Source organism: Phaethon lepturus, unplaced genomic scaffold (genome assembly GCF_000687285.1).
Source record: "Phaethon lepturus isolate BGI_N335 unplaced genomic scaffold, ASM68728v1 scaffold55665, whole genome shotgun sequence".
NCBI lineage: Eukaryota > Metazoa > Chordata > Aves > Phaethontiformes > Phaethontidae > Phaethon > Phaethon lepturus.
In genome coordinates, this window is record NW_010542341.1 from 35,402 (window position 1) to 48,466 (window position 13,065).

General features: G+C 38.3%; 1 protein-coding gene across 1 annotated transcript; it reads right to left on the reverse strand.

The window, feature by feature from the left end:
- Positions 1-7,420: 7,420 nt before the first annotated feature.
- LOC104621472 (chromosome unknown open reading frame, human C17orf67) lies at positions 7,421-11,462 on the reverse strand. The gene is made up of 3 exons (XM_010287978.1): positions 11,408-11,462; positions 10,623-10,723; positions 7,421-7,537 (listed from the first exon to the last, which is right to left on the reverse strand). Exons 1-3 carry the CDS (start codon positions 11,460-11,462, stop codon positions 7,421-7,423), a joined length of 273 nt encoding a protein of 90 aa, XP_010286280.1.
- Positions 11,463-13,065: the final 1,603 nt, after the last annotated feature.

A 13,065-nucleotide genomic window follows, 5' to 3' on the forward strand; every position in this document is an offset into this window, starting at 1 on the left:
CTGCCAAATGAAATGCAGAACTTCATAAGCGTTGGATGCTTTTCAACCCCAGAAGTAAAATGCTTGAAGTGTCATGAACACAGGTGTCTGAGCAAAAGATATCCATGCCAGTGCTACACAACTGTTGTTTCTGCATAATTACTGAGGATCAGATTTTGAGAAAGCTCAGGTACAATTCTTATAGACTTCGGGTCCCTCCACAATGAATATCAAGAAATGGACACTAGCAGAATGCCTGTTTTGAGAATCTACTTTAAGATTAAAGGAATCATGACCTAGAAAGAGCAGATAAAGCCCAACTTTATTCATTATTAATTTAAGAATGCTTTATTTACATTTGATCCATTCCTATTACTGCTAAGGCTTGTTTTTGTGTTTGGGTTTTTTTTCTATGCAGGTATTCTGCAAACCCTGTTTATTTAAACCACCCATGACTGATCACACCTCAGATCCCTGTGAGGCAGGTGAGCTCTGCTACAGTCATCTTATGGACATTGCTTGGTCCATGGTCTCCCAACCAGAAAGGGGTAAACCTGTCATTCTGCAGGGCTTAGTTTAAGCTCTGCCTCTGCCTGACGAACAGAGGCTGTGACAACACTCAGAGTAGTTGAGCTTTGTCTGTTAGGCCTGGTTTTGGCCAAAAGTAAAACTGTCCCACCAAAACATGAGCAATCTGCTGGTTGAACTGGGTAAATCTATGTAGTAGTACTATGTAGTAAAACTATATAATGTAAATAAGCAGGACAAGCACTTATTCTGCAAATAATTAGGTGTGTGAGTAATTTTTCTTATCTGCTTGAAGTTTATTACTGATGCTGGGAGTAAACCTATACATCATATGGGAAGTATATAGAAGTACATCCTGATTGCATTAAGTGGAATATTGGGCTCTGTAGGTATCTGCTGTGGAACTGATAATTCAGGCATTTTGTGGACTGGATTCTGGTCTTGGTTTTATAGGCAGTTTAATAAAGGTATGTGTACGATGCTCATGTTGTACTGTGCAAAAAAGAGAGGTGCCCAAATGGATCCTTAGATCCAAATCACTCCAAATCTGGGAAAAAATTGTACTTCAACTGATCATCATTTACTGAAATATGATGAAAAAAAGACCGGAAAGTGCCAACATGAGCTTGAGATTTGGAATAATACTAGTGCTTCAAACTTTTGGTTTCATGTTGAGCCTACGCTGAGCTGGACATGCCTATTTGATAGAATAAGGATAGTTGTATTACCTCAAAGTTTGTTGAACCTTTTCTGCTTTTACTGTTTTCATTTCAGTACACATCTTTACCCCCAGACCTGAAAAGGGATTAAAATGCCAGAAAGGTGACAGATCACTCAGCATTTCTAATCACACACCAGAAATCTCAAGATACATCGTTCTCACAAGATTTTCTACTCTTTCTGGACCATAAGATAACCTTCTAAAGTCCACTCTGATCTCTTTAGTCATTATAAAATAAATTTTTGCTGAGAATCTAAGCTAGATTCCTACTGCAGCAATCACATTCAATCAATCCAATTTCACTCCACTGCTTCAGACGTTATTTATGCATTCATTCATTAAGACAAAGTAACAGAAGTCCACATGCAAAATAAGATTCTAACATTCAAAACAAGGCTGTAACTATTGCCAAAAAAAGCCCCAAAGTATTGCAGGGAGACATTTCCATGCACATTGTTTCATTTCAGATTGTAATAGGCATTTGCTTTGTCTGTTCACTTTTCAGAAATACTCCAGAGCAGCAGTACTTCATCGTGAACAGAAGAATACACCCACCTGTTCAAGGCTCCATGAGAAGCAGGCAAATACTGTACCACCTAATCTACAAACTGGTAAGTTTAATTTTGCATTTTCTGTTACCTTCACCACTGTGAATTTCAAATAAAACAAGTGATTGACTTGCTTGCAGTGAAATTTCTGGAAATTTCAGTCTTAGTAAGTACTTCTAGGGCATGTTCTCCTGAAAGGTAAGGCAATCTGGTAGGAATAGCCAATTAGTTGAACTGCCATATTGCTTAGTGGCAATAGTAGAACTACTTCATATACGATTTATCTGGCTGTGATAAAATATTTTAGTCTTGGCCTTACTGAAGAAGTTGATGCTTTCAAAAATTCCAGCCTTTGTCTCTTCCCTGAGAGAGTTGCTGTGTATTTAAATTAGAGTTGATTTTATTTATCTGCTCTTTACAGAGGGGCACTACATTTCACGCTCTGGGCACAGTCTGCCTTTTCAGTACAGGGTCATACAGCACCTAACATGTAGTCCCCCAAGCTGCTAAAAACAATAAATGTCATAAGATAATATCATGCCATGAAGAGTGATGCTTTTACCAAGTAGTTAGTCTGCAGCTTACATTTTGGGGTTACTGAAGGTAGATCAAATGGGACCTACTCTGAGAGGGAAGAGCTTCTGCAAACACACAAAATCCTTTCTTAGGCTCTCTGTTTGAATGACAGACAGTAAAAAATCACAAGCTACTACAATGTGCTGTGTAGAAACTTTCAACCTATTTCTCTCTATGGCATAATTAAGCACATCCACAAAACCAGGCAGACACCACGCTAACATCCACATTCACAGCAGCTTGGATCCAAAGGGGAAAAAAAATCAGCCATTTTCTAAAGGTCTTGTTTTTTTTTTTTTTTTATGGTTTAGAGGTAACTTTTTATTTCAGTCATCTGAGCTGAACATTTTAAGAAAAGGAGTAAAAAAGCAAGAGGGGAGGAGGAGGGATGCAGTATTTTGAGTCAAACGGCCATTGAGGGCTGTGATGCTGTTTATATGCAGAAACAGTGGCATCTAGTGGGCAGTTTTTCAGATGAGAAGAGGCAAAGTTAGCAGACACCAAATATAAAACAAATCAGTGATTAAAGCTAATGATATGTTTATCTCTTTCACAGATGAAAGATTTTCCCAAGTCTGTTGTAATCCTTTTCTGTAAAAAGCATTTGAAATCAACTGTTTTGCCAACTTTCCCATCTTCAGTATACAACTTTCAGAACACTTGTTCTTCCTATTTTCATTATATTAAGGCCTCTCCTGGCTTTCACATGCAAATTCTAATTACTTAATGTCATACTTTGTCATAAATCTTCACCCAGTAACAAAGTTAATGGTTTGCATGCATGTATAAAAGTCTGCCATTTTTCCACAAGATTTTAGCTGTGGACAAAAATACACCTCCAGCTAGTCCTAGAACACATGTGATCTAGTCCAACTTTAGATGATTTCAAGCACAGCATGACTTTGAAGGATAGATCTGTGTAAAGGAAGGGAATAAATACACAATAGAGCAGCCACACTGAAGGAACCTCAAAAAAGCTTAATTACTGTCACTATAAGTACAAAGTTTATGCAGTGTTAGCTTTTTATGCTAATTATGTATGAGTTTTTTCACTGCTGAGTCATGGCAAATGCTTGATCCTGTTCTTTTATTAGTTCGCTGGATTACATGTAAAACACTGTATATATTTTATGGACATACCAGTGTATAATAAGCGGGATGATGGGTTGCTACATCCATGGCAATAGTTTATAGCAGTCACACTCATGCCTTCCCTCTCTCTTTAGACTTCAGTGTTTGCCAGTGCTGAGCAAACTCCTGAACGTCTGCTGTGCTGTGATGGCCTCCTCTTCTTTAGCTGTCACTCAGGTAGGTTGGAGAGTGTTACTCTGTTTACTTGCAGGGCTCAAATTAATTTGTATGAATGAAGGACTTGGCTTCTAAAATCTGGCAAAAGAAATGGATGTCTTGAAATATTTTGGCTGTGTTCTTCATGATCACACGATTATGGAGGCACTGATAGGTTTCAATCTAGGTTTTTCTTCTCTACCCTCATAATTTTCTGTTCTCTCTCTTTTTCTTTACACTTTTTTCCTCCCTTTATTCTCTATGTTTCAAACTTGCCTATACGGTGTCAGCTGTTTTTCTTGTCTTGCTGGACCAGGAGGTACTTCAGTGGTCAGTTCTACCACAGAACATGAGTGTAGATACTTTTAAGATAGAGTTTATTTTTGTAAAGAAGCTTAAGTGCTGGAATTCTAGAAACACTGGCGATGGTTTTGATTTGAATCTGAGTACAAGTATGGGTTGGCTCTTTTGCCTGCTGGCTAAATGAATTGGCCTGACACAAATGTGAGCTAGAGACTATTAACACCATACCAAAATTTTTTCCCTTATGAAGTGAGAGAGAACATGGAACAGGGACCTAGGAGCAATTCACCTTCCTATGTTTCTAGCTTTCTCCTTGTAAATTAGGCTTAATAATACTTAACTTTTCTTTGGAGATACCTATATGAGATTCTTTAGTGCCAATGTGGAAAAGCAAACTTAAAAACAATAAACAATCTCTATTCCACATGTTTGCTTTAGGATTAGCTCAGTGTTACTGAGGTACACGTAAAAGCTACTATTTAGCCTTACTAGTTATCTAACTCATGACTCAATATAACTAGGTGGAACTTCTTTTATTTCAGAGAAGTACTTAAATCGACTTTCACTGGGTGAAAGTTGGCATAATTGGATGGGTATGAATTTTTCACTGAGCAAGAGAAAACAGAGCCGGGATTTCACCTAATGACTTTAGCTTCAATAGATATGCAAATTGAGATCTATGTATTGAGAGTATTACGAACGAAGAACACAATAGCAGCCTGATTATACTTTTTCACGCTCCCAGATTTAATCTATGATTTCATCTTGACAGTAGGGGAAAGCAAGCCTTTGATGCTTTGAGATTTAAATTATTTCCTTGGAGTCATCTAGGAGAGCTCTCTTACTGGAAAGAAAATATACTAGAAGGATTGTGGGTCTATTTCAGCCTATCAAATGCTCTGTTGCAGCAGTAATTACCTTACATATCTTCCTAAAAATGTGCTTTATTTTGCTACCAGTGCTCAGGCTCTTAGTGTGACTGCAGTGAGGAACTCTGAGAGTTATTTTGGTCCATTCATAACTAACTCTATTGCCACTACGGATCGTAACAGTCATGTAAGAGCCATCGAGATATTTTTCATGTTGTTTTGCAAATATCATGTGTTTACCTGTGATTGTACAAGATATTCTATACCAAGGCACAAGTTATAAAGGCATGCAGGCAGAAAAAGGATGGCTGGATACATGTGCCTGACCTGACAGAATTATAAAGGAAAGGGAAAAGTTGTGCAGATAAACTACGAAATTATTAGACTGCACCATAGTGGTTCCCAGCTGCTGATCCTAGAAAGTCCTCTGACATTTCCATAGTACTTCACAGTACTGAGCCTCACTTCTAGTGATTTTTGTCAGCATATACTATGGGAGACTAAGGTAACAAAATAATCTGGAAATGGATTTGAATCAAGCTTTTATTATGAAATAGTACATGAAATACTTATCAGGCAATTAAACATAGATTAGTGTTGCATAAATGTTACGTCGTCATACAATATTGTTATTTAAACTAGAAAAGTATAATTAATGATTCTTCCAAAGTCCAGAAAGCTGGCCTTCTCTTCATGTTTATATTCTCCAATTTTCTATGGACCTCTCCGTCTAAGATCCTTTTGCTTCGGACAGTGTAAAGCTGTACCCTTAAAAAGCATACTCTAGGACTGATCAGCGATTTATTCTTGCCCATACCTCAGAAACTAGGGGAAACCCTTGATTTATTTATTCATGCATGCAATCGTTACTGGTAGAAAATATATGGTGGTGTATAACATATCTAGCCATTTATAGTTGGAATTTTTACTATATCACTAGTATTGCAAAGAAGTTCAGCTCTACAACGAGCATGTAGCCAATGCAGGAATAATCTTGTCCTCCTTAACACAATCATATTATATATCCTCTTCAGTGCCCATGAAGACATCAGCAGAAAAAAAAAGAAAATATGATTAAAAAACATGCTGACATTGGCCATACTAACAACATATAAAGGGCTTCAAATCATTTAAGCATTTTTCTGACATTAATTCTTCACAATCGCCTGTGAGCAGCTATTGTGAAGAATTATCATAGCTAAGTGAGCCAGCTTTCAACTGTGTCTCAGCTGGAAGATTTTTTGAAAACTGCCAACTTACCTCCTAGGGCTAAGGTTTGGGAACTTTATGTTTTTGTTTTTAAATAAGTTTCAGACCTTTGGTTTATTGTGGATTAACATAGCTCCACTGAAGTCTATCACAACATCCAGATTTTCAAAGGTATTTAGATATGTATAAATACAAATAGCACAAGTTTAAGGTACAAATAGCAGAATTTTAAGGAGACAAACTTTCTCTCTTTTGAAACAGATCATCCCTGACAGACACCACCTCTGTATTCTACTGCTTAAATGCTTTTGAAAGTACGGAGCTAAATCTGCGACTTTTATGTTAAAAAGTTAACTGTGAGTGATGTAGCATCACTATTATGGTGATGATTCAAATTTATCCCAGTTGACAAATTTCATGTCTGTTTAAAAAATGTAAGCAAGAAGGCTTATCCTGTTATGAAAATACACAGATGTAGGTATATCTTCTTTTCTTGGCATCAGAAACGGTTACTGGGTAATTGGAAGATTTTTATGATTAATACTTATATTTTACAATCCTATATGTTCCTTACCTCAATACATCACATTTTTTTAATGTAGTGATAAGTTGACACTGCATGCAAAAGACACAAGGGGAAAAAAAAAAAGATGATCATATCACAAACCTAATGTGCATGGAGTACTACTGGGATGTGTCATTTTGTCACCAATTGGCTTGTGAGTAGTGCCTGGTTTCTGATCTGTGCTTTGGAGGATATTTTCCCATTGAACTCTATGATGCATACAATAAACAGAAGCAATAAAGCAAACGATGCTGTCTATTTACACTGATGTTGAAAATCATAAACAGAACTAACAATCCATGCAAGCTCTGCGAAAATTTTCTATGTTAATGTTTACCAGCATGTGTACTAAATAGTGAATACCATTTTAAAAATCAGCAGCTAGCAAATTATTATAGCTGAGGTACTGCAGAACAGGCTCAACTCCTAGCAGGTCAGACTGCATTTTAAATATCTCAAGGGTGACAAATATGAGTTTAATCCTGCCACAGCTCTACTAAGAGCTAAGTGAACAAGTACAAGTCTTAAGCAGATGAGTTGGAAAAGGAGAAGCAATATTAATATGAATGTTGTGCAGTCACCAACTTATATCCATATAGCAAAGAAATGCATAACCAAATGTTTTATTACCATGAGCAGAACTACAGTGCCACAGCTGATGCCTAGGACACATGTTCCCTGCCACTGCTCTGTTGCCAGACACCCTTCAGGACAAGGTACTTCCTCCAGCCGTTGGTTATTCTCTCCTCTTTCAGTTTGTGGCTCTGCCTTTTGTTGTGAAGAAATATATACTGTAAAAGAAACATATACACCGATTGCGGGGTAGGCAAAACCATCAGATTGGATGCACTAAATCCCTGTTGCAGTGTGGCAAACAATGTGGATTCAACCAGTGTTCAAGGAACTGTTCTTCTGATCTCTGCTCCAAGTGCTGGAGGTAAAGCATATACTCCTATTGAAAGAAAAGAAAAAGTAGTTTAATTATGTAATCACTCAAGTCTAATGTCAGGCAAATGAACCAGGAGAATTTTACAGCTTCTATACGAGCAATTTATTTACCCCTTAACATTATCAAATATAGCGACATGGTGCTGCTAGTTGGCTTGCTTCAACCTGGCAATATTTAATGAATGACCTCATCATCCAGATCAGTAAAGGTGTCGAGCAAGAATTTTACAACAATATTCATAAATTAGGAATTCTGCATACACGTTTCTTATTTGCATATCAACACAGAAGCCTCTGTTGGTCCTGAGGGTACAGAATAATTCTCACAGATAGGTCTGTTGTAGCCCCTTTTGAAAATTTGATTTCTGCTGATTAAAAAACATTAACCCCTTATAGGATCATGTGTCTGTACTCTGAAGGGTACTTGAAGTACCCTCACTCAGAAGTAAGTAGCATGCATTAGTGCTCATTGGTCTTCCTGTGATACATAAAATAATGTGAATTTCCTGTACTAATTTAGAGGGGTTTTGGTGTAAGCAATAAGTTATCAGACTAAAGTGGGCTGTGTACCAAGAACTTTACCTCCATCAGGAACAAAATTTACTTTTAAATCGTCACAGTCCCAGTGCATGTGGGCTCACAAGTTTTGTGAATGCTAGATACATTTTTCCAAAATACACCCCCATTGCTTTGCACAGGAGGCATTGTAGGAATGGAAGCTGTAGCATATAAACCCTTTGCACTGGCCAAATACCCCTGCTGCCATCCGGTTCCCTGCTCTTTGTGCTAACCAGGCGGGTGGTACGCTGGGTGCCAGCAGGAAGCATTGGTATCCTGCCTTTCGCTATGCTTTCTGTCCTTGCAGCACAGACCCCGCTGCGAGACTGCGTCACGAACTTGCGGAGAGCAGGGCCATGTGGCGGAGAGGATGCCACATGATATAAAGCAGGGTCTTGGTCAAAGTAAGATTAAAACATGCTGATAACATAAATGACATTTTTAAAGTAATCAAAGATGGCAGATCTTGCTGTCTGTAACTGAACAGGCTTTTTGACTGAAACAGCACTGTGGAAGTCAAATAGTGTCACAAAGAATTGTAAATTAAATTCTACAGCTCAGCGTGATCTGGCCTAGTACAAACAGCTTTTGCTTAAAATAGATTAACAGAGGTGGGTTCATCCCAGCATTCATTTCATTCTGCTACAAAGAATCCATACAAAATCTGTTTTTCTCCTTGAGCTGGTGGTAGAACTGTGCACAGGGATACAGCAACCATGCACCTTCATTCACAAGGGAAAATCTCCGTGTTCCACATGGCGGGGGGGCAGGGGGAGATAGTTTCTTGTCGGAAGATAATTCCTTTTCTACTGAAAACCTTGACATTTAGTGAGAAAAACAAATACTCGTATGTTTGTGTTTTCTTATACAGCCAGCATTGCTGTATAGAAGAAAAAAAAAAAAGAAATAAAAACAAGGTTGGAATTCCTCAACAAGTGTTTGCTGCTAACTGTGGTAGGATGGAAGGTGTCAAGGACAGAGCAGCAGAGGTCAGTAATCAAACACTTCCCAATAGCTCCCTCTACTCCCCATCTAGAATCACAGAATCATGAAGTATCTCAAGTTGGAAAGGACCCGTAAGGATCATCGAGTCCAACTGCCTCCTCCTCGCAGGACTACCTAAAACTAAACCATACAACTAAGAGCATCGTGTGTATGCATGTGACTTCCTGTAATACAGGATTTAATTCAATTCAACTTCTCTACTGTTTTATTTATTTTGTTTATATTTGTTAATAATGTTATATTTACTACATAACATATAATTGTGGTGGTATATTAAGCCTAAGCATAGATGGGACCTGTGTTCCTGCCAATTTTCAAAAACTACAAGGCTCATTTAACAACAGCTTAGAAATCAACCCAATCCTGAATGTCATGGGCAGCAGTGAAGCCTGTGCCTTCTGGGTTTTGGCTCTGTTTTACAGTCTTCATTGTACAAGATTGTTAACAAGCATGGTGCAATATTCTGCTTACAGCTTTGATTTGTTGTGGCCGTCACACTTGACAAAGCAGCTTGTACATCGGGAGGGGCATACGGCCAGGTGGATTCTTTTTGGCTGGTATACAATAACTGTTGGAAAGGGAAAACCACGAGCTGTCTCCACAAGCCCGGCACACGCTGAGCTCAATCCTGCAAGGTACGTAGCGCTCTTCATGTCCTACAGAGTTCAGGAGTGTTCAGCACCTTGCTAAACTGAATTCGTCATACATGCGCAATCTATTGTGTGCTTTCTAGCTTCTGTGGGTTTTACCTCTTCAGAACCATGTAATTTTAGCACAGTTTATTTACTTTGGAAAGAAATAGGCAGTAATTTTAAAATACCTTTAAATCCCTCTTGAGAAGTGCAGAATTATATGTTACATCTTGTCAAAGGAAGTAAAACAGAAACCTCCTTAAATTCTTATACTTTGTTATAATATGGTTTAGAAATAAATAAATGGAAATATTGCATGCAAAAACAATGCTGTTGCATTAAGCTAGCAGCTAAAAACTTCCACAATATCACAACAAACCATCCAATCTGTAGCATTCATAAATAAGTGAATGAAAGGAAGTGATTTTAAAAGCTAGTTCAGAACTACCTCAATCTCCACACTGACCACTGACACCTACATCTCCTTTCTGCCTTGAGTGCAGAATGTACTGTAAGCAGAAGACATTTCCTGTTGTTTAGTTTTTCAGGAACAACCTGATTAAATCCACATTTCTATAAATGAAAAGCCACTTTCTTCTCAATAATTTAATCGGCATTTTTGAACCGTGATAAATAATTTCCACATTCTGCAAGTATACATTTCCTGAGCAATATTCAGCACTTACAGAATGCTACTTAACAGTAATTGAAAGAATGTAAAGGGGGGGGTTAATATTTCACAGAAGAACTCAGCTGCTTAAAAGGGTGATATTCATAATGTATTGCTTGGAATTAAATCTACAGAAATTTAATACTAAGCACAAATGTTTTGTGGGGTTGGTTTGGGTTTTTTTTTTAAGTTAATGTAATTTTAAAATAAATATAATAAATCACCCTCATTGGCTCATCAGGGAAACCAGCTTTTCTTGGTCTGTCTTCACGACGAGTTCGCAGAATCTGTTTGGCATCTTTTGCAGTCAAAATTGGTGAAGTTTCTAAAGACAGAAAAGCTTAAATTAGTTCTGAAATTACCAAAAAGTTAATATTTTGTCTGCCAGTTGTAGAAGGAAATGTCTCCAAACCTGATTTTTGTCTATATACAAAGTGTTCTTTCATTACAGCCCCTTCTCAGGGGATATTGCATTCCGGGAGATATGAGTGGAATTTTAAACCATTTTTATACTTGTGTTTTCTATAGATCTACCAGTATGAAGGAAATCTTACATATTTACTGTACTCTCTAAAATGAGAAAATATAACAGCACCGTCTAACCACTGACATTGGTAACTCTTCCAACCCTCTGTTCTTTTCTGTTTTGCTTTACTTTTTAGGATTATTTTTCAAAGTAATGAGCTAGACTTTTGTTGCAAAGGAGAGATTGCATTGAACATTCAACCTGCAGGACTTTGGTAAAGAATATTAAAATAGTAAGCTCGTAAATTTAAACTCTTTGGTTTTAGAATAAATTACTACAGTATGGTAATGCAGAACATAAAATATATAATACAATAGCACAATTGTTAAAAATAAAATCATGGGAAGCCTGTGATGTAAAAATAGTTAAGTATTAAAAACGAAATATGAAAATACTAAAATACAAGGTTAAAATACTATTATTATTATAATATGCACTGCAGCTCTACATATATACACAGGTTTGTTTTATATAAACTCCTACCTGCAAAAGTGGTCGTCAGGACCAAAAAGAAGACAATCACAAGTAACTTCTTCATTTTGATTCTGCTTTCTCTCAGTCTGTTCCAAAATGAGTAATGCTGACTGAGGCATTAGCCTATTTGAAGTAGCTACGTCAGTCACAAATGTTTGTTTATGCTTTAACTAATTTGAGTGATAGTATGATTTTGAAGACATCTGGCCTGAAGTTTTGAATTAGGCTATTATCTGCGCACACATTCTCAGCATAACTCTGTTCCTGAGGGAAAGAAAATAGAAGACCTTTTTTCCACTTCAGGCTTCAGAGTTACACTGGACAGTTTAAATTTGTGGAAATAAAACACATCACCTTACGTTTAGCACAGCAAGCAATGGTTTCGGGTGCCTAAGGTAAGTGATTGTTTTTTAAAATAAACAATTGCCCATTACTGAATGTTGATCTCAAAGGCAGCTGCAAAGGGGAAAGGGGCCCCTTTTTCAAAAACTGTCTCTAACTTTACTCCAGCACAGAAGTACATATTAATGTGCTTGGGCTCCAGCAGAGCCAAATTATCACTGCTGAAAAGCACAGCAGAGAGGTTTTTATCAAATTAATAGATACGAATGAAAACTCACATAATTCTTCTCTTTCAGGTTAGTAGAAAACAGGGTTATAAATGTCCTGACTAGTAAACATAGTGTGAAGAATGTAGGTTAACAAATGTCATTGCAAACAGCTGGTTTCTGCCTTGAGAAATGGGACTGTGCGGACCTCTCCTGAGCAGTGCCGCGCTGCACACGCGGCAGCAGCATCACCGATTTGTAGGAAAAGAAATAACTGTCCCGTTGAGTATAGCGTATGAAATAGGTAGTCAGGGTTCATCAGCAGCCCTCACACGAGGGAGCATTACCCCTCCGAGGGAAAGGTGCAGCGCATCCCCACACCTCCTGCACCACAGGGATTCACCGGGGGTTGCCAGCCTGGCTCCGAGCAGCCCTTCTCATTTGTGCCTTTTCATTTCCTAAAGAAGCGGTGTTTTTTCTGTTTGTGCCGCTACGTCTGCACAAGCCAGCCAGTTTCAGTGACGTCTGGCAGAGAGCTGTGGGTCTGAAAAACGTTAAGATACAGAAAGGTTCAAGAAACGAAAGCGCAGGTCAGAGGGGGGCTCTGTGAATGCCCCCTCCGGACGGACACCTTCGGGGCGCGCTCACACCAGCGAGACGCGTCGTCTCGGCTGGCCGGGCTGGAGTAGCTCAACTGCTCCCGCAATTATTTATGAGTTTCTAAAACTCTGACAGGATCAGGGGCTAAAATGGAGAGCGCTGTAGGTGTGAGCGCTTCAGCCTTGGGCAGTCCTGGGGTTCTGGTGTTCCATTCTGGGACTTTTCTTGGAACGCTGAGTATCAGCAAACTGTGGAGCCTTTGCAATTTTCGCATGTGTCTTAAGATATGGGCAGCCTAAACCCCAAGAAAGGTTATGTATGCTGTATGGATTTATGTAATTGTTCAAGATACGGTTTTGAAAGTGCAAAACCCGTAGTTTCTAATAGCAGCAACTATTTATTTTTAGAACTGCTACAGGGGAAACAGTGTAACGTGTAAGGACAGAAGGAAATTATGGGGGGAAAAGCGTTTATGGCTGGGGTAAAAAAGGAACGAACAGTACGATATTTGGCCCCAGG